Genomic DNA, 20,693 nt, shown 5'->3' on the forward strand with positions numbered 1-20,693 from the left:
ACAACATTGGACTTATCAATATGCCTACATGCAGTATATATTATTACAGCATCATCTGGTCTAAGTTGAAGTCGCCGCACAATGAAGTGACATTGGCAACCAACTTTAATACTTTCACGTTGATTGTGTTTTTTGTTTTGATCTGAGGATGCACTCATAATTTTGTTGTTGCACTTCGGACCATATGCACACCAATAACTATATATAAAACATTTACAACAAATTAGATATAAAATTTATGCATATTGAAAAGAATTATACATATATTGAAAAAAGATATAAAGACTCACATCATGTACTCCAGATATGTTGAAAAATATGTTTGTCCGATATCCTCTGCTTTTTTACTTCGTTGAGAAGCAAGAAGAAATTGAGTGGGTGCCCGTTCACTCGATTCCTCTCCTCTTATAAAATCATCAAGTCGACAATATGGAATAATTGCAACTTGGTCCCCATTAATCTCTGTCCATGTTAAATCTTCTGCTGAAAATTCAATCATATCCTCCGGGTCTTCAACTTCCAACTCATTAATCCTCTCCCACTTCTTCATTCTTCAAATACCTATAAAAATTGCATCGAAAATAATTTGGTTTGAGTAGATATTATGGTCTTGATTAATGCATATCACTAAGAATAGCAATCACATTTTTAGGTAACTATTTTATACTTTTCACGTAAACCACTTTGGTAAAGGTAATATTTGGGTCATTAATCAACTTATAGATTTCATACAAATTTAGACTAACCATGTATGACATATGATGTCTTTGTGGAGGTGGTGTCACCATGTTGGTCTCATGGTACAACTTGTGATGAGTGGTTGAGGTGGAAGGGGTCGAAGGGAAATACAATTATAGATTAGTTGGGTTTTATGTTTTTTTAAATCTTAATAAAATGAGATATGCTAAAGTAGTGTCTATTGTTATTGATTATGAATTGATATCTATTATTTACTAGTCATCTAATTTATATGGTTGCAATAGTTTCATTGAACTTTTCTAATCAAACATATTGTTTTTCAAAAACACAAGCTTTGGAAGTAATTTTTTTTTACTTTGATATATATTGATATAAACTTTGCGGCTAGTTGTAAGAATTAGAATCCTACTTTTGTCGGTACATTTGATGAACTCGGTAGGTTATTTATTTATTCAATATGTGTGTGTTTGTATTAAAATGTGTTAGTTGTATTTCTTTCTCCACTTATAAATAAATGTTAAGAACATTGATTTGGCTCCTAAGACATAAAACTTAATAAACCATAACCGGTTCTATATCATTTGGTAACAAATTTCAAAATCTCAATGACAAATACGTGAATTATTTCCATTTTAGTATAACAAAATTTCCATTTAGATATTAACAAGAGTATTTTCGGAACATATTTCAATTTGTACAAAATAAATTATTTTATGGCCCCTGTGGGGAAATTTAGTTTGTTCAAGTTATGATTGCTTTTATGTGTCTTCCTTCACTTATGATGAGAAAAAGTAAGCTCAAATAAACTATGAACAAAAGCTCTTGAAACTTGATGCCCTTTGTTCAAAGTCCCACTCCTAATGAAGTAAAAATGCTTTGGTTAGTAAAAAAATATGTGTGGATTATGGACCACTTAAGTTATGTGACTTGTGAAAAATAAAAAAACAAATTAAAAACGATGTCACACTTCGTTTCTCTTAAGAGGCTAGCTATAAACTTTCATTCACAAATATGTAGTGTTCAATTAAAAAAACAAAATTATATCTTGAATAAGTAAAAACTTACATTACTTAGAGTTATTGGTTTAGCTTACATCATTATGGGTAGATAAAATTTGGATACTAAAAAAATAATTTATTGATAGTCCACCAAAAAAATCTATTACTCTACATATATTTGTAAGTCATTAACTTATAACTTTATCTCCTTATATTATTATTATAAATATACTTCATATATAATGAAAGCACAAAAACTTGGAATACTTCAACAGATTTCGTTAATTTCGTGCATCGTAGACTTTGATGGTTGGACAAAATCTATATATATCATTGTCAACATGATGATAATTACCCAAATGTTAAAGATCTCCTTCACTTGTATAATGATAATTACCCTAAACCACGTCAAGATGATGATAATTACCCTAAACCACGTGTATAGTAGAACATTGAAAATATAACTTTAAGATCTCAAAGTCGATCATAACAGCTTCTTAAGATGGTGTTATTATTTTTATATAACTAATGAATTAATAATAAATATATAAAAACCAATTCATTTACCAATACTAAGATGTACATAGCTTTATAAGAAGTAGAAGAGAAACTAGTGAGTCAGTTCATGTACAGAGTGCTGCTGCTTCTGAACTTGGTGAAGTTGGATTCTGAACCACTTAATCTAGGGCCCATTTGCTAGCCACATAGGTGATTAAAGTGTTCAAGATATTTGTTACTTAATAATGCTTTACATAATGAATCGTTAGCAAGTTTTTTGCGAGTCTTTAAAGGAGATTGTACGATAAGCTTGCAATTTAGCTTATTTGAAAAAATATATATATATTAAATTAGTGTTATTCGTTTAAAGTATTGATCTAATCAATGTTAGATTATTTTAGAAGAAGAAAATAATAAAATAATATTTATATGAATAAAATTAAAATAATAAAATAAAAATTGTTATAAATTTTATATAAAATGATAATGAAGATGTTGGTGATGTTAACTATAAATAAAATATTTTAAATTTACGTATTAGATAACATAATTTAATATATTTATTTTTTTTAAAAACAGTTAAAAATATTCTATTAATAACAATCAGAGAGAAAGTTAAAACCCTTAAAAGAGCATTGGGAGATTTGTCTATAGAAATGTACATTTATCCAAATAAACAAAATGCTCAAAATTTTACCAAAAACACTTCCAAAAAAATATCTTAGAAATAAACAATATCTGCAAGATAACATATCAATGAAAAGTTAGATTTGTCCATAGAGATGTACATTTATCCAAGTAAACAAAATGCTCAAAATTTTACCAAATACACTTCTACTAAAGACACGACAAAAAATTCGTAGAAATAAACAATATCTGCGAGATAACATATCAATGAAAAGAGACCATTCAAAATGACGTAATTCCAATTCTTTAGCTACGACTATTTCTAGGAGAGTCGGCAACCCGCAGACAACGAGATTTCTTTTGTTTCATGACCATAACCTCTCAAGCCGAGCTGGATATTTTTAGAGACAAATGTTTTCTAAGATTGAGACCCGAGTATTAAACGAGCAGACCTCCTCTCGCAAGCCATTTATAAAGTGTTCCATGTTATTAAAAATTGAAAAGGCATCCATGCTAACAGAATAAACTTACCTGTTTCAAAACGCAGACGCAGACGCAGAAATGGACCCTGGTTTCAAAACGCAGACGCAGAAATGGATGCCGAAATGGATAACATGATTTCGCCCTTTCGCTGTTATTTAAAAGGCGGAATTCAGCTATCAGACGGCGGGAAATTTATAACGTGGTAAATACGCGGCGCCGGAAATCTCAGCAAAGCCGGAAATCTCGGAAAGCCGGAAATCTCGGTCAGCATTGCATTTACGCCATGGGGGATGGGTATGGCATGGTGCTGCATACGAATCCCATGCTATAGACATAAGATGGGGTGGGCATTAATGGCCCAATAGCATGGGATCTATTGGTTGCCAAAAGATGATATGCGTCTTTTGCATTGGATTTGCATAGGCAACATCTGGAGGGCCCTTGGAAACCCTGTTTCATTAGATTAATTTCAGTTGGAACTTTGTTTGAGAGAATGCACCACATAAACAATCGCGATTTGTGTGGGGGGGGTTTCAATTTCCAAAGATGGCGCCACCACCAGAAATTAAATCCCCGGTCCTGTTCATTCATAAGATCTGCATAACCAGCTTTCGGGGTGTACTGGCCATGTGGGGCAGGTGCCCAGATGATTTCATCATCCCTCGTTGATATTTTAATATTGGCTTCCTCCATCGCGTCGATGAAACGGGGCCAAACTCTACTCCATCTTTCAGGGATGCCTAGGATCCTATAATCCATCCATCACTGAGGAGCCCATTGGCCATGGTCAATCTCCGCAATTTGGGTGATTTGGGTGATACCAGACCCCGAAAGAAATTGTCTCAAGCCCCTCGGGAGAATGTGCGCATTGCCACAACCTGTCCAAGCATCTGTTCCTATTCTAACCTGATCGCCATTTCCAATACTCAAAGCCAATCCATCCTTGATTAAACTTATGGAGTGGGCGATGGCCTTCCAAATGATGGATGCACCAGGCAAAGACTGACAAGGTCTGTGAATCCAATCAGTAATTGTTAAGGGATGGATGTACTTAAAATAAACCATCTCTTTCCATAGGTTTTTTGATTTGTTAATTTGCCAACCCAGCTTTGCCGCTAGGGCTTTTACAAATTTCTAGTGGTCTTTTATTATTTATACCCCATTTGCCCCATTTTTTTGGCTTTCCAATCCTTTTCTAGCGAATGCAGGCAAATGTTCGCCCCACATTTTGACCCCACCATAAGAATCTACATCAGACCTGTTGGATCCTGTTGAGAGTTCCTTTTGGGATCCAGGCGAGGGACATCCAATATACCGGAATGGCCTCAAGAACTAATTTTATCAAGGTGAGCCTGCCAGCTCTGGATAGCCAGCATTGCTGCCAAATGTTTATGCGTCTTTCAATTTTAGCGATGAGCCATGCCTAGTCAGTGATGCGATATCCATTTGGCTTCAGCCTAAAACCGAGGTATTTCAGTCCAGAATCCAGATCTTGTCTGATGAAAGCAAAGTGTTGCGATGCATATCTTTCCTCGTTTTGTAGGCATGACACAAAAATGATAGTAGATTTGTCATAGTTTGGCTCCATACCTGTAGCTTTACAAAACAGAGATAGGATATTCTTGAAATAAGATGAGACTTTGATAGAACTATTTAAAAAATAAGAACATCATCAACAAACAGAAGATGTGTAAGGTATGACATATATGCTATCGAAACTCCCCCCCCCCCCTAGTGCTCCCTCTGAGCAAGCATTTTTTATCAGTCTGCTTAATCCTTCCATGATCAGTAGAAAAAGTAGGGGGGATAGAGGGCATCCTTGACGCAGTCCCCGTTCAGCATGAAAAAATCCTGAGGTTGCCCCATTGATAAGGATACTATAGGATGCGGAAGAGACACAACACATAATCCAATTAATGAAAGAATGAGGGAAACCGATATGTGTCAGAATGAGTTGTAGGTATGACCAACAAGCCCGATCAAAAGCTTTGGAGAGGTCAATCTTGAGGATGATATATTTTTTGTTCTGAAGCTTGATTGAGTGGAGTCCTTCCTGTGCGATCTTGATGGCTTCATGGATCTGTCGGTGGCTAAGGAAAGCAAACTGCTCCTTGGAAATCATCCTAGATAAAATAGGTTTAATTCGAGGGCAATAGTTTTGGATATAATCGTCAAAGGTGAGGGGTTTGTCAACTTTCGAAATGAGAGCCAAGAAAGTCGAGTTAAAACCTTTATACATTCTGTCAGAAGTCCTGCATTCCTCAATAGCCAATAGAAGGTCTGGCCGAATATGCTCAATAAAGGTGCTATAAAATTCCATAGGCCACCTGTCCAACCCCAAGCTTTTGTCTCTGTTGGAACCTTTTAGTATTGTTTACAATTATCCCAACATAAGTGGTTCATTTAACACCTCCTCATCCTCCAGTTCAACAAACCTTGGGAAAACCTCAGCTATGCGGAGAATTTTAGGGAGGGTGGCTCCAATAGGCGCCTTGAAGATATGTGAAAATGGCACGTTCCCATATCTGCCAGTTGATTGAAAGTGCTTGCCTCCCTGCTCGAGTGGTCTTGCAACGCCCAGATGGTATTGATAGACTTTCTCCCTCGAGCATATTGTTGAAAAAACTTGGAGTTTTCATCCCCCGATTTTAGCCAAATCACTCTACTCTTCAAGTGCCATGTTTCTTCTTTCTGTCTCAACAATCTGATCTTTTCCGATTCTAGTTTAATTAGATGATCTTTTGCTTCAATAGATGAATAACTAGAAAGCCCAGAGAATTCCAACTGTTTGAGTTCTCCTTCAATCCTGAGAACCTCAACCTCATCCTTCTTTTGTTTGGTCCTTGCCCAACTTATGGTTTTTTATTTTAACCAGGACAAATTTTCACCATAGATGATTTTGGTTAAAATATTAGCCCCAATATCATCGTTTGTTACAAAAGTTAAGAGTTTATTGGTGTGCACATTTTATTCCATCTTTAGCTCATGGGACTAAACAAGGAAGATAAATTACAATGCCTATATATATATATATAGAGAGAGAGAGGGGGGGGGGGGGTGTGGAGCCATATAAATAAAATAAATAGTATTTTTTAAAGCTAATTATTGTAACAAACTATTTATTTAACTTTAAATTTATACTCATCTTAAATCAGGGGAAATAAATAATCTATGGTAAAATTTCTAGGTAGAAAAAATCAAATTAATATGAAATATCCCATGTTGTCTCACCTGGCAAAGAATTCATATGTAATAAAATATCTAGAATTACAATGTTTAGTATATCAAAAGAAAAAATTAGTTACAAAGGCTTAAGTGTGAGTGCAAAAGATTCCTAAAATATATTTTTATATTTTATATTTTTAAGTTATGATTAAAATAGTGAAGACAAATATTTTTTATATGGCATTATTTAAAATTGAATTGTGAAAATATATAAAGGTTTATTGAGGAAAATGATTGAACCAAGTCCATTCAATTGGAAAAATATGAAGAAAATTAGTAATATGCACTGTGGCTGCTTTTGTTTTCATTCAATTATAAACATCACGGAAAAATAGGAAGAAAATTAGTAATACGCAGTGTTGTTGCTTTTGTTTTTAAAATTGTTACCATGGTACAACTTTTAAAAAAATGATTAATTATGGAAAAATCCATAAAAATGGTAAAAAAAATTGGAAATTGGATAATTAATTTATGAGGACATTTGGGATTAGAGGTTTATTTTTATTTTTTTTAAACAATTTTTAATTCTAAAATTTGATTTTAAACCACATAAATAAAAATAGTCAAAGTTTAATATTTAATTTTACCAAAATTTTAATAAACTTTAGAAATAGTTTCTAAAAATTTGTAAATTAATAAAAAGTCAAAGCAGTTTGACCAAACTGATTAAAAAAAACTTATATTTTCACTTTCCATAATTAGAGAGATGTGTAATTTATTTTATTTTTAATACTGAGTTGATATACAAGATTTTAAAAATATCAGTAACAAAGAACAGTTTAACGCTGGTTATAAATAGAATATTTCAATAGGAAGTTGTCAAGTAAAAGATTTTATCACAAAGATTGAGAGAATTCTTATTCATCAATAAGTGCTTTCTAATTCAATGTATGAGGGATATTTGTGATTCTTTTATTGTTTAATATGGATTTGATATGTAATATTTTAGAAAATATTAATAATAAAAAAATATGAGGGTGCATGTTTTAACATTTTAACGTGGAGAACATAAATTATAAATAAAATATTTCAATGTCAACTACATTTATATTACATGGGTCTATCCCTTTTTACTCTAAAAGATGTTTGCATCTCAAGATGATCATCGCCACTTAAGCTAGCCCATGCAGATATTTATAATTTTACATTTAATAAAAGAATAAATAATTAATAATTCATTCATCACATTTTTTGATTAATTCCACAGCAGCTAGCCTATGCCACATTTATAATTTTACATTTAATAAAAGAATAAATAATTAATAGTTCATTCATCACATTTTGGGTTAGTTTCCTATTAATTAAAATTTTAAAATAGAATAAACTAAAAAATTTAATATATTAACATATTAAATATTATTTAATTTAAAATTTGATAGTATTACAGTGATATGGTAATTTTTTTCTATTTAATTTTCAATTTTTAAATTCCATATTAATTAAGTAAAAGAGTGGACATAATATTGTCATTTTTCCATTGAACTTATTATTGTCATTTTTTATTATTTTCAATTTGCTATTTTATTTTAAGTTAGTGAGATAGTGATAAATTTTTTGACATTAATTTTTATATATAATAATTTAAATTTTAAAGATGCTACATGATGAAGAAAATAGGAAACTTAATCATATTAATTGTAAAGTTTTCATAACTTGTAATTGGAAAAAAATGTTGTTCTTGTAAATATCTCTAATGTACCATGTCTAAAGTTATAGCAATCCATTGTAATTGCTATTACTTTTTAGCTAATATCCTTGTTGTCAAGAGAAGGCTCATTTTCCTTACCAAAAGATTTGAGCACACTTCAATATAACCAACCCTTGACTTGAGGTTGAGTTTATTAAACTTGATAATTTGAAAGCTCCAGTTACTCAAGGAGAAGATGATGGTCACGACTCCATCAAAATCACTAAGAATTATTGAACCTAAATTTTATAACAAGGTATTTCCCATATACGTTGGTTTGGATGAATATGAGAGTGTTTATAATAAGGTCAAAGGGCACAAATTGTTTAATTATTTCGTTGGATAAATTCCACCTAAAATTGTCACAAAGGCTTGGGTTAGTGAAGTCCAGGAGCTACATGGTTCATTCCATACACACGTGTGCCTTGTAAAGTGATTTATATATATATATATATATATATATGCTATTACTTATCACAACTCTTGGATTTGCCCATAATACCCTTGTATCCTTGGTAGGAAAGTTTCTCCACTAACCAAGCTGCTCAATTTTGTTGCGCTACTTGGGTTGAAGTCCCATGATTGCTCATGTATTTTTGGGATTTTCACACTGTATACCATCACTCATCGAAAGTTTTACATGTCATGAGACACCCAAATAATTCAATCCCAAAGCGTGGAAGTAAGATTATCTTAGGTTAGCATGTGTGAGCATTGTATCCTTGGTAGGAAAGTTTCTCCACTAACCAAGCTGCTCAATTTTGTTGCGCTACTTGGGTTGAAGTCCCATGATTGCTCATGTATTTTTGGGATTTTCACACTGTATACCATCACTCATCGAAAGTTTTACATGTCATGAGACACTCAAATAATTCAATCCCAAAGCGTGGAAGTAAGATTATCTTAGGTTAGCATGTGTGAGCATTCAAAGGAGTTTATACTTTTGAGTTGGAGGTAGAGTGTTACTTCAAATTCAAAGTTATATATATATTGAATAGATGCTTTAGATGTCAAAATTAAGCCTTAACCATAGAATTATAGATTTCCAAGATTTCCTCCTTAAAATCAAGTTTGACTCCTTATCTCATTGATTTATTTTAATTGTATAACATTCATTGAAGAAGTGATGAGGGAAATGAGATTATTAGAGTTAGTGTTGCTAATGGCATAATTTCAAAGAATATGTTATAGGAGCTAGTTCAAAGATTAACAATGGTGGAAGTGGAGGCAGTCACAAGATTTATGGTTCTCACTATTATCCCTTCATTCAAGGATGTTTTTCCATGTGAATCAAGCAAGACCAAGGAAATCCAAGGTGCAAAAAAAAGAAGCCTAAAGGCTTTTTAAGTATGAAAATAGAGAAACATAAAAATGTAGTCAATATTTGGATTGGAGCAAAAGAATCATTACTTGTATTGGAGGTCACCCAACCAAGACAATAAAAAACTTTAGGTATGGAGTTACCTCACCTAGAGAGGGAAACTACCCTGGAATGGATCATTAGATATTTTTTCATCTATCTTGCAATTTTTTGGGAGGAAAAAATGTAGTAGTTCACTTGTAGGGCCCATTTTAGGGTCACATCCTAGTTTAGGGATTTTGGGTCTACAAACTTCTAGAGTCATTTTGAGGAATCAAGGTTCACATTTTGGGGTCAAAATTTTATGAGCATAACTCCTAGCACAACTCCTAGCATTTTGACATTGCTCTACACATAGAAAGAGTTCCAATAGTATGGAAATCACTTCAATTAGAGTTCATATGTAAAACTTAGGCTTCCTACAAGTTGACATACCTTGTTGATCACCATGGGATAGAGTGGATGCCATGTTAGCCTCCATTATTCACACATGCGAGGCTAGTCATGTGTGGAATTTATAGAAGAATCTAGAGGTTCCAAAACTCTAACTCCAATGGAGGGTTGAGGCATGCAACATTCCTAACTCTGACCATAGCTAACTATTAGCCTATGTTAAATACTAAGATGTTAGGAAGTGTAGGGGTTCCATTATTTTGGTATTGTTATTTTCCATAGTATAATGGAGCATCTAAGAGTGGATTGTTGAAGCATAAAAAAGGAGGTAGAAGATTCTATAGAAGCCATTAAGTCCACAATGTCCATGGAAACTTTGTAATAAGTGTCATTTTCTTTGAACTTGTATTTCGTAACTAAGAAAAAGAGGGTAGAGCATAAGTCACGCCTTATAGTTGGGTTCTCTTGCATATTGGGCTTCCCAAGTCACATATTGTGTTCATTTCTATGGCCATTGTGTTCTTTTCCTTGCATCTTTGATTTTTGTTTCAACGATTTCCATAATTTTGAGCACTACTCTAGTAATATTAAATTTGAGATCTAATGTAATAAACTATATACTAAAAGATTTCAATATATCGTAAGATATATTGGAACAAATTGTTCCAATATAATATTTGTGATATCTTATAGATCATAATGCCACTAGAGATCACCTTCTTTGGGGTTATGTGGGAGGTTGTATGATCTAGGAATTGACTTAAGAAGTAATTCTCAAAACCCCAACTATGGTGGATGATTCTAGTCATAACAATATTTAAGACGAGATAACTTTTTGAAGTGAGAAGAATAAGTCATTGATATCTTTCAAAACATGGTCCTCTTCATGGTAGCTCTAGAGAACAAGTTTGGGCCTTTTCAAGATGTTGATGGCTCTAATTCAGGAGTTGGATCAAACGAGAAATCGAGAGACAATGAAGACCCACAAAAGTTGATCTATAAACTACCATGGATATTCCACATATCTAATAAAAAATATTGAAATATGAAATCTTTACTATGAGGGTTCTTTTTTCCTTAGATTTTTAGATTTATTAATTACGATTTTTCTACTTATGCATGCAATACATACAATGTGAAAAATAGAGAACAATGAAATACAAACATACACACCAATCACAATGAATGCCAAGATATGTTTTGGGAAAACCTTTCAAGAGGAAAACCTAGTTGGAATGTGAGGTTGTTCTGCTCTCTCTTATTTGAATGGAAATGATGCAAATACAAAGGAGAAAAAACTCTCTATGGAGTTACATGAGTGATGTGGTCCATTGGCTACTATAGAACACAAACCCCCTATGTTTGCTCTCTCTATCTCTCTCTCCACTCTTAGCTACTATTTTCTACTATGAAACAAAATGCACCAAAATACAATAGAACCACTTTTCCTCATGGTGGCCTCATTATAACATAGTGTGATAGCAAACTAGTGTTTAAGTTTCACTCCAATTTTGAACTAGAGTTACAACTTTGACCCTTCTAAAACTCAAAATAGATATTTCATAAATTTAAAACACAATATTAAATGAATGAATAAACATCTTTTTTATTGTGGTAGGCATGGTATAACTTATTCAGTTTTGCCTTTGACTAGGTATTAGTTTGTCTTTGACCAAAAATTTATGACACTTATCCATAGTTTAACATTAGGAATTCAATTTTTATTATTTTTTATTATGGTTGAGGTCTTATTATGAATTCTTTAGTAACTTCCATTTCTATTAATTACCATTTTTTTTTTAAGTTTTATTTCCTTTTTATTTAATTTTTGAGTTTTTCTTTTTCTTTTTTCTATTATTTCTATTTTCATGAATTATAATTTTTTCACAATATTTTCAATTTAATTTGACTTATTATTATATTAAAAACATATTTTAATAAATTTAAGTATAAACACTTATATATGTTAATAAAAATAAAACATACACACACACACCTATATCTAGATATATGTATGTTAATATAAACAATATTAGTTAATCACATTCTTTTAATTTTTGGTGATACATTCAATAATACAATATTTTATTTATTGTTTTATTTTTGTGATGAAATCTTTGCCTTTGTTATTTTTTTTATTTAATTAAGCTATATTTAAGCTAAGCTAAAGGTACTAGCTACTATGCTACTATGCAACTCTTGTTTATTTAGAATTAGAAAAAAACACAATTAACTTTTTAATAGTGTAATGTTTATATTTATTTAATTTTTTAACGATTTTAAATATATTATTTAACAAGTCAATCTTTAGAAAAATAAAATAAGAAATTTACTCAACTCATTTGAGATTTTTTTTAACCTTTTTCATATTATTTAACAATGGAATATTTTATGGAGATTAACAACTACCATGCTAGATTTTTCTCGCTGAGCGCTGCTGTCCTCGCTGCGATCTGCGCAGTCTGAGCCTGGGCGCTGCCCTCTCGGCCTCTCCGCCCCCGATCCTGGTCCTCCTGACTGCAGGGTTGCTTGGATCTGCCAGGCCTCCCTCCTGCTCCTCGCCTAGACCTCGTTGTGCCCCCTGCACCTGTCAGATCTGCTTGGATCGCCCTCGTCCTGCAGGGACTGATCGGATCTCCTTCTCTCCGAGCTTGAGATGCCTCGCTTCCTGTTCTTGCTTGGTGCAGATCGGTTTTGCTGATTTGTGCTTTGCCATGGAGGCCCAAGGCTCACCTATCGATCCCTCGCAAGCTTCACCCCCGGAAGCTAAAGCAGCCTTCTCCTCTCTCCTTGCTTCGCTGCCCAAAAAGAAGAAGCCCAAAGTCTCTAAATTCGTTAAAAGGCTCGACGATGTTTCGGAGGTAAACCTTCCTCCGGAGGGTCCGATCCAGGTTGCTTTGTCCTTGGCAGATCGAGCCTTGGTGGGTCAATTCACGGGCCTTTGGCCCTCGCCAAAATCGACGGAAAACTGGGTCATCAAGAACTGGGTTCCGCTGATCGAAAACAATGTCACCTCTTATTTTCTGGGTAGAGGCTTCTTCCTGTTTGAGTTCAACACAAAGGAGGACAAAGACCTGATCTTCAGGAATGGGCCATATTTCATGGGACCTTAGGGTCTCTATCTCAACAAATGGACCCCTGACTTCGATCCGACCATGGATGTCCCAACGACGGTCCCTGTTTGGGTTCGGCTCCCTAATCTTCCAGTGCATTGCTGGAACTGGGAGTCCCTCAAGCACATAGGGAATACTCTGGGAAAATTCATTGATAGAGCAAACAACAATGACCAGTATGATTGCGCCCGAATCTGTGTCGAGGTAGACTTAGAGGTGGGGCTTCCGAAGGCCATCAAATTAAAGGTCGGCAGTTGGACGCATGTGCAAGTGCTGGACTATGAGCAACTTCCTTTCAAATGTCGAAAATGTCATATCTATGGCCACTTTGCAAGAGGGTGCCCGAACAAAGGGGAAGCAGAGAAAGGTAAGGAAGAGGGCTGGAACCAGGTCAAGAGGTCAAAGGCATCCCAAAAGAAATCTGGGGTACATGGCCCCCATCCTGCCTCCACCCAGAATGCTCCCCCGCCAAAAAGTCAAGAAAACAGGTATGTGGTCTTAAGCTCCGCTGAAGAGACTCCCCAGGAAGAAGATAAGCAAGATAATCCACCAAAAAAAACGACTTCAGCAGATGCAAGACCTGAAGAAAGCGCCACGGCAAGAAACAAGGAAAAGCAAACAGAAGCATCCGAGGAGGAACATGACTCGGAGGAGTCTGAGGAGGATGGAGAAATAGGAGACATGCAGACATCAGTCAGAAGATCTGCAAGAGGCCGTAAATCTGCTAGAGAAAAGAGAGATCAGGAAACTTACAAAGACAAGCTTCAGGGTAGTCAGCCCACTCTGGAGAAACTCCTTGGAAAAAATCCGAAGACGACCAAAAACCAAGTGCAGGGTTCCAAGGGAGCCCATCATCATAAAAATAAATGATGAAGATCGTCTCCTGGAATTGCAGAGGAATGGGGAGCAAAGTGAAAGAAGAAGCAACGAGAAGCCTTATAAGAAGAGAAGCCCCAGACATTCTTCTGATTCAGGAGACCAAAATGGAGGACAAGGAGTTTCTCCAAATCAGTAAAAAAATTTGGAAAGGAAGCAGCGGACATGCAGTTTCAGCACGGGGAGCCTCTGGGGGTCTGGGCTCCCTCTGGAATCCTCTCAAGTATAGGCTGGTCATCGAGTTGCACAACACCCACTGGCTGTTTTTGAAGCTCCAGCCTTTGGACTCGAGGGAGGCAGTCAGCCTTTTCAATGTCTATGTTCCAACAAATATAGGGGAGAAAAGGGAGTGTTGGGACTCCATCAAACAACTGTCGGAGTCAGAAAATCTGGAAAACATCATTGTGGCAGGGGATTTAAACCTTACCATGTGCATGGAGGAATAGCGAGGAGGAACAATCATAAGGGATCCTGCAAGGGAATGGGTGGAAGACCTCATGCAGGACTGGGATCTGCTTGACATCCCCCCAGAAAATGGTAAGTACACCTGGTCTAACAAAAGAATAGGTCCTGGTCATATTGCTGCTAGACTTGATAGATGCTTGGTGCAGAGTTCCTTTCTTCTGCTGGGCTTAGAATCCAGATTGCATATCCTCCCATGTAGCGCTTCTGATCATAAGCCCATTTTGCTTGAGATGTTGGGCCACAAAGATCTTGGACCCATCCCCTTCAGATTCAACCCTCTTTGGGTTAAGGAACCAGAGTTCCTGAAGCTGGTTCAAGACTGTTGGATTTTGCCAGTGAAAGGTTCCCCTTTCTTCATTTGGGAAGAAAAACTTAGAAGATTGAAAGCAGTCCTTAAAACTTGGGCCAAATCCCTTCCCTCCCCTACAAAAGAGAGAAAGCAGGCCCAAGACAACCTCGCCCACCATCATGCTCAAAGCGAAGATGCAGAAATCACTAAAGAAGTCCTAGACAAGGAAGCTGAGCTCCAGCAAATCTTCCATAAAGCCTGCCTTTCGGAGGAAGATCATTAGAGACAGAAGTCTAGGAGTTTATGGCTTAAAGCAGGAGACAGAAATTTTGCCTTCTCCCACAAACAAGCTCAAGCCAGAAAGAGCTTCAATTCTATTGTAGAAATCAAAGATGGCAGCTCAACTCACAAAGACTTTGATAACATAAATAGAGCAGCTTTCAATCATTTTCAAAATCTATATAAAGAAGAGGGAGTGATGGACCCAAACTCTAAATTCTTGGAGGTGGTTCCTCCTAGGATCTCTCCTTCAATGAATCAACAGCTCGAGGCGAAGATCTCTATACAAGAAATAAAAGATGCTCTCTCCGACATGGAGCCTGACAAAGCCCCGGGCCCGGATGGCTTCACTGCAAGATTCCTTCAAACCTGCTGGCAGATTGTGGAGAAAGACCTCTACAAAATGATTTTGAAATCCCAAACTTGCCAGAAAATTGGGGGCAACACCAATTCAGCCTTCCTTGCCCTCATCCCCAAGGAAAAGGGTGCTAAAGAATTCAATCGGTTCCGCCCCATCTCTCTTTGTAATATTGGATACAAACTAATCACAAAGGTCATTGCCAACAGACTAAAAGGCATTCTTCCAGCCATCATCCCGGAGAACCAAGGCGGATTTGTTCAAGGGAGACAGCTTGCTGACAACTTCATCTTGGTTCAAGAGGCGATTCATTCGAGCCAGCTTCGCAAAGAGAAAGGTATGGTAATTAAATTAGATTTAGCTAATGCTTTTGATCGGGTCAGACTCAGCTTTCTTTGGGAGGTCCTGAAAAATTTTGGCTTTGGAATGGGTTTTTTAAAATGGACCCGTGCTTGTATTGCTGATCCTTGGATCGCCCCTCTTGTGAATGGGAGAGCAGCTGGTTTTTTTAAAGCCTCAAGAGGGCTTAGGCAGGGTTGCCCCCTCTCTCCGCTCCTCTTCGTTCTTCATGTTTCTGTCCTGAGTTTCTACCTGGATCAGAAACTGGTTGACCAAGAGATCCTGGGGCTCAATATAGCAAGAGGTGTTAAAAATGTTAATCACACCCTGTTCGCGGATGATACCCTCTTGTTAGGGGCTGCCTCTGCCAGATCTGCTTCAAGTTTCAAGGAGGTCCTGGACGACTACAGTGAAGCTACAGGCAGCAGCTTAAACAGTGGTAAGTGTAAAATCTTTTGTTGGAATATTTCGACTTCCACCCTTTCAATCATTTCAAGAATTCTGGGCTTTATTGCTTCCCTCAACTGGTCCTCCTTTACATATTTGGGCCTCCCCATCTTCCGTAAATTGGCTTACAACAGAGATTGGGTCCCTCTGTTGGACAAATTTAAGGCCAAAATCCAAGCTTGGGGGTTTTCATGGCTAAATCTCGCTGGCAAAACTGTCCTCATCAAATCCGTTCTCTGTAGCCTCCCCATTTTTCAATTCTCTGTAATTCTAGCCCCTTCAGGCATCATAAAAAAAATGGAAGCCTTCATTCGCAAGTTCTTCTGGAAAGGGGGCAATCATAATGACAGGAAAATCCCATTGGTAAGTTGGGAGAAAATTTGCAAGCCTCAGAGCGAAGGAGGCCTTAACTTCAAGGATCTCAGCCTCCAAAACATAGCCATGGGAGCCAAGATCTTCTGGAGAGTCATTGGATCACATCCAGGCTGGGCGCAAAGAGCTCTTTGGAGGAAATACTTCAGGGGAAAGAGAAAGAGATGTTTGGACGCCCCTCTACCCACCACAGGCTCGCAGCTGATCAAACTTTGCCAAAAAGCAGTCCCTTTAATCAGAGACAGAGCATATTGGATTCCAGGAAACAGTAAAGAATGTAAGATATGGGAAGATAGCATTATGATGCATCCACCCTTATCGTCTCACAGTTCTCTACAATCGCTGTGTTTGTGGTTGGACAACGCAGGCTGCAACACACTTTGGGACATCTCGCAGTGGGAAGGCAGATCATGGTTGCGCTGGAGACTCCCACCCGTCCCTCCTGAGCTGTCTCAAGCTCGCGATCTGCTCCTTGCCTTGCTAAACGGGATGGCGCCTCTGCGCGTGGGTAAGAAGGACGCCCGAGGATGGGGAGCCGCCCCAGGGCTGTACACGGTGGCGCAAGGCTACAAGAGTCTGCAGGATCATCCTTATGTCCCCCCTAACCCAGCTGTATGGAACGGGATCTGGAACTTTAAATCCATGCCCAAGGTCGATTCTTTTTGCTGGCTGTTATGCCACAGAGGGATATTAACAGCTGACAGATTGCAGAAGAAAGGCTTTCATGGCCCCTCCCGTTGCCATTTATGCTGTGACAGTGAGGAGAACACTCAGCATATCATGCTGGACTGTAAATTTTCAAGAGAAATCTGGCAAGGACTTCTGAGTTTCTGGAAATCTGAATTCACTTTGCCCATGTCTATATCAGACCTCTTTGCAAATTGGCGGAATTACTACCCTGAAACTCTCCCAAAAAACGAAAGATTCATAGCAGCATGGCTCTCCTTGCCGAAATTCGCTTGCTGGCAGATCTGGCTCGAGCGTAACAGAAGAGTTTTCAGGGATGAAAGTCTCAACTCACAGGTCATCATCATCAAAACAAAATGCCTTTGGAAAGAAAGTCTTGGGGATTATCTGCCGGATCTGAATCTGAGCCAGCATGACTTAGATTGGGGTGCCTCGATGGGCCTCCATTTCTCAGGCGAAATTAGGCACCACAAGGCCACAAAAGAATGGCAATTCAGGGGGAAGGAGAATGAACTGTCGGATTTGCTTCTCAGGCAATCCAGATTTTCTTTGTTCTTTGACGGAGCAGCGAAAGGCAATCCTGGATTGGCTGGGGCAGGAGGAATTATAAAAAATAAAGAGGGCATAACAGTGGCAAAGTTCGCTTGGGGATTAGGGCAGTCAACCAGCATGCAAGCTGAAGCCTTGGCACTTCTGCAAGGACTTAAGCAAGCAAAGGCTATTGGTCTCTCAGAAGTCAGCATTATAGGAGATTCTCAAGCCATTATCAAAGTCTTAGTAGAGGATTCCTCTCTTGTAGACATTAGACTGGCAAGAATCATTTCAAGAATCAGAACCTTGATGAAATCTTTCCGGACTACAACTTTCCTCCATGTTTTGAGAGAAAACAATAAAGATGCTGATATGGAAGCCAACAGGGCAGTTCCTCTTTCCGCTGGCTGTCTCTTGGTAGACGAAATTGAGAGTTGGGATTCCATTCCATAACGATTGTCATGTTTTTCTGCATTTTGCTGAACCAGTTTGTTTGTCTATTTAAGATAGGGAAAATAACAGAGATAGACTTGATAGTCTTGAATAAATGTCGCAGGTACCCAGGATTTGGGACCTTTGATCAGCGAGTGGAAAAAAGTTTAAGGGCTATGCCCGACCAAATGTAACCGGTGAAAGGCATTATGGCCAAAGTTTAATATAATCCCATACCCGATCTTGTAAAAAAAAAAACAATGGAATATTTTAAAAACTTCTAAAAATATGATTAAAAGGAAAAATTTATAATTTTTTTTTTTTTTTTTTTTTTTTTTTAAATTGGAACTTTTCTACTCATGAGATTTTTTATTTTTCATATTATTTAACAATTGAATATTTTAAAAACTTATAAAAATATTTTTTTTTTTCTAGTTAAGACTAACCTAAGTACCCACGGGGGATTTGAACCACTGACCTATCGCAAGGAGTGCCTTAACAGTGCACTCATTCACCGTCAATCCAAAACCCCGTGGGATTATAAAAATATAATTAAAAAGGAAAAAATAAATAATTTCACTAGAAAAACAAAATTACGTCTCTCTTTGCATTCCTCTGTTTGAGTGCCCAAATACCCCTACTAAAGAAGGGTGTCTAATCTCAATACAAAAATATAACTCAATGATATACATATACCTTTAATATGATATCAATACAAAAATACAACTCAATGATATACAGATACCTTTAATATCTTGCAAAATGGAAAATGTTAGCAAGAGATGCTAAAAAAATATGCAAAGCTTCGATCTGATAAACATGGATACATGGGTGAGAAAATCTGGGGCCAAGTATTTTTCATAAAATCTGGAGTTGAAAAGGTTCTTACGAAAACTAAGATTTATTTTATTAAAATCAAAAGATAAAAGTTGTTTATTTATTTATGAAATGATATTTTAAAGTTTATGAGATTAAAAGTAGTTTATGTGATTAAAAGTAGTTTATTAGATCATTGGTTATTTGTTTTTAGCTTTTTGCAATTCAATCTTTTTCCGATTTAAATTGATGATGAGCTGCCCCAACTCAAGAAATTGATGCTAACATGTTCTCATAACTTTCTCTGATGTTTTTGAATGCATCACATTTCAAAATGAAATGTTTTTTCAGATTCCACTGCCCTAGACGTGCAAAATGTACACAGCCATTCTTCCCAAGCTTCTTTAGGCCTTTTCCAGCTAAGTTGATGTGAGTTGGTCCTTAATTGAGCAATAAAAACCTTTGCCCTCCATGAAATGCTAGCTCCAATGAGCTTCTTTAGGCTTTTTCCACTGTCCGATTTCGCACCAAAGTTGATGCGAGTTGGTCCTTAATTGAGCAATAAGAACCTTTGCCCTCCATGAAATGCTAGCTCCAATGAACTCTTTTTGTTGTAGATCATAAGTAGGGTTCAATTCCTCAATGTAGTACTTATTTCTACCCAACTCTTTTCCCTATTCCTTTTTAGGAAACTTTGAGTCAATCAAATTTAGAACCATGACAACTGAGCTCTACTTCATCAAAATCAGAAGATAAAAGTTGTCCATCTATGTGAGTCAATCAAATTTAGAACCAAGTTGGGTGAATATATTGTGAGTTGAGTTTTGGAGGGTTTGTGTGCTCCATTTGTTAGATAAGCTTGACTCGGTGGTGGAGTTGAGGTTTTGTCAATAGTTATGGTATTGGTGATTCATGGTATTACGATGGTGGAATTGAGATTGGGCACCTTGTATTGGTGATTCATGGTATTGAGATCATGGTATTACAGTGGTGGAATTGAGATTGTGTCAACAGTTATTTTGGGCACCTTGTATTGGTGATTCATGGTATTGAGATCATGGTATTACGGTGGTGGAATTGAGATTGTGTCAACAGTTATGGTTAACAGTTGTGGTTTTGGGCACTTGGTATTGGTGATTCATGGTATTACATATACTTGAAGTCATTAAAAGACATAAAGATTCTACATTGTATGAAGCCATAGTTGAGCAGTGAAAACTAAGGTTGTTGGCCAGTTTGGCTGTCTTTTAGCCAAAAGCAATAATAAATTTATTATTCGTTGGTTTTTCCCTAATTAAAATTTAGATTTGAATGTGTTGTTGCTATGTGTTATATTTATTTCTCTTGAACTCTAACACCATTATTATGCCCCTGGTAGACATGAACGAAAAGTAACTATCTTGATTTCTAAAAAAATAAAAGTAAGAAGATAATTCTGCATGGATGTCAAACCAATCGTCCACTGTATAGTAATAAGAGATTTCCATAAATATGAAGCTTTTGCATGGATGTCAATCCAATCGTCCTCCGTATAGCAGTAAGAGATTTTCATAAGATTTCCATAAATATGAAGCTTTTGCATGGATGTCAATCCAATCGTCCTCCATATAGCAGTAAGAGATTTCCATAAATATGAAACTTTTGTATTGTTTTTCCTTGAACCATAAAAGGGTAAAAGGAAAGGTATTCAATTCACTAAAATTGATTGAAGCTAGGCCA

General features: G+C 36.4%; 1 protein-coding gene across 1 annotated transcript; it reads left to right on the forward strand.

Annotated features, from left to right (window-relative positions):
* Positions 1-14,456: 14,456 nt before the first annotated feature.
* Positions 14,457-14,996, forward strand: LOC149258326 (uncharacterized). Its single transcript, XM_089410683.1, has one exon. The coding sequence runs from the start codon at positions 14,457-14,459 to the stop codon at positions 14,994-14,996; it is 540 nt and encodes a 179-aa protein (XP_089266809.1).
* The last annotated feature ends 5,697 nt before the right edge of the window (positions 14,997-20,693 follow it).

The sequence above is a fragment of the Pinus tabuliformis genome, chromosome 6, assembly GCF_031772625.1.
Source record: "Pinus tabuliformis cultivar Carrire ecotype Pingquan chromosome 6, CPIR1, whole genome shotgun sequence".
Classification (NCBI taxonomy): Eukaryota; Viridiplantae; Streptophyta; class Pinopsida; order Pinales; family Pinaceae; genus Pinus; species Pinus tabuliformis.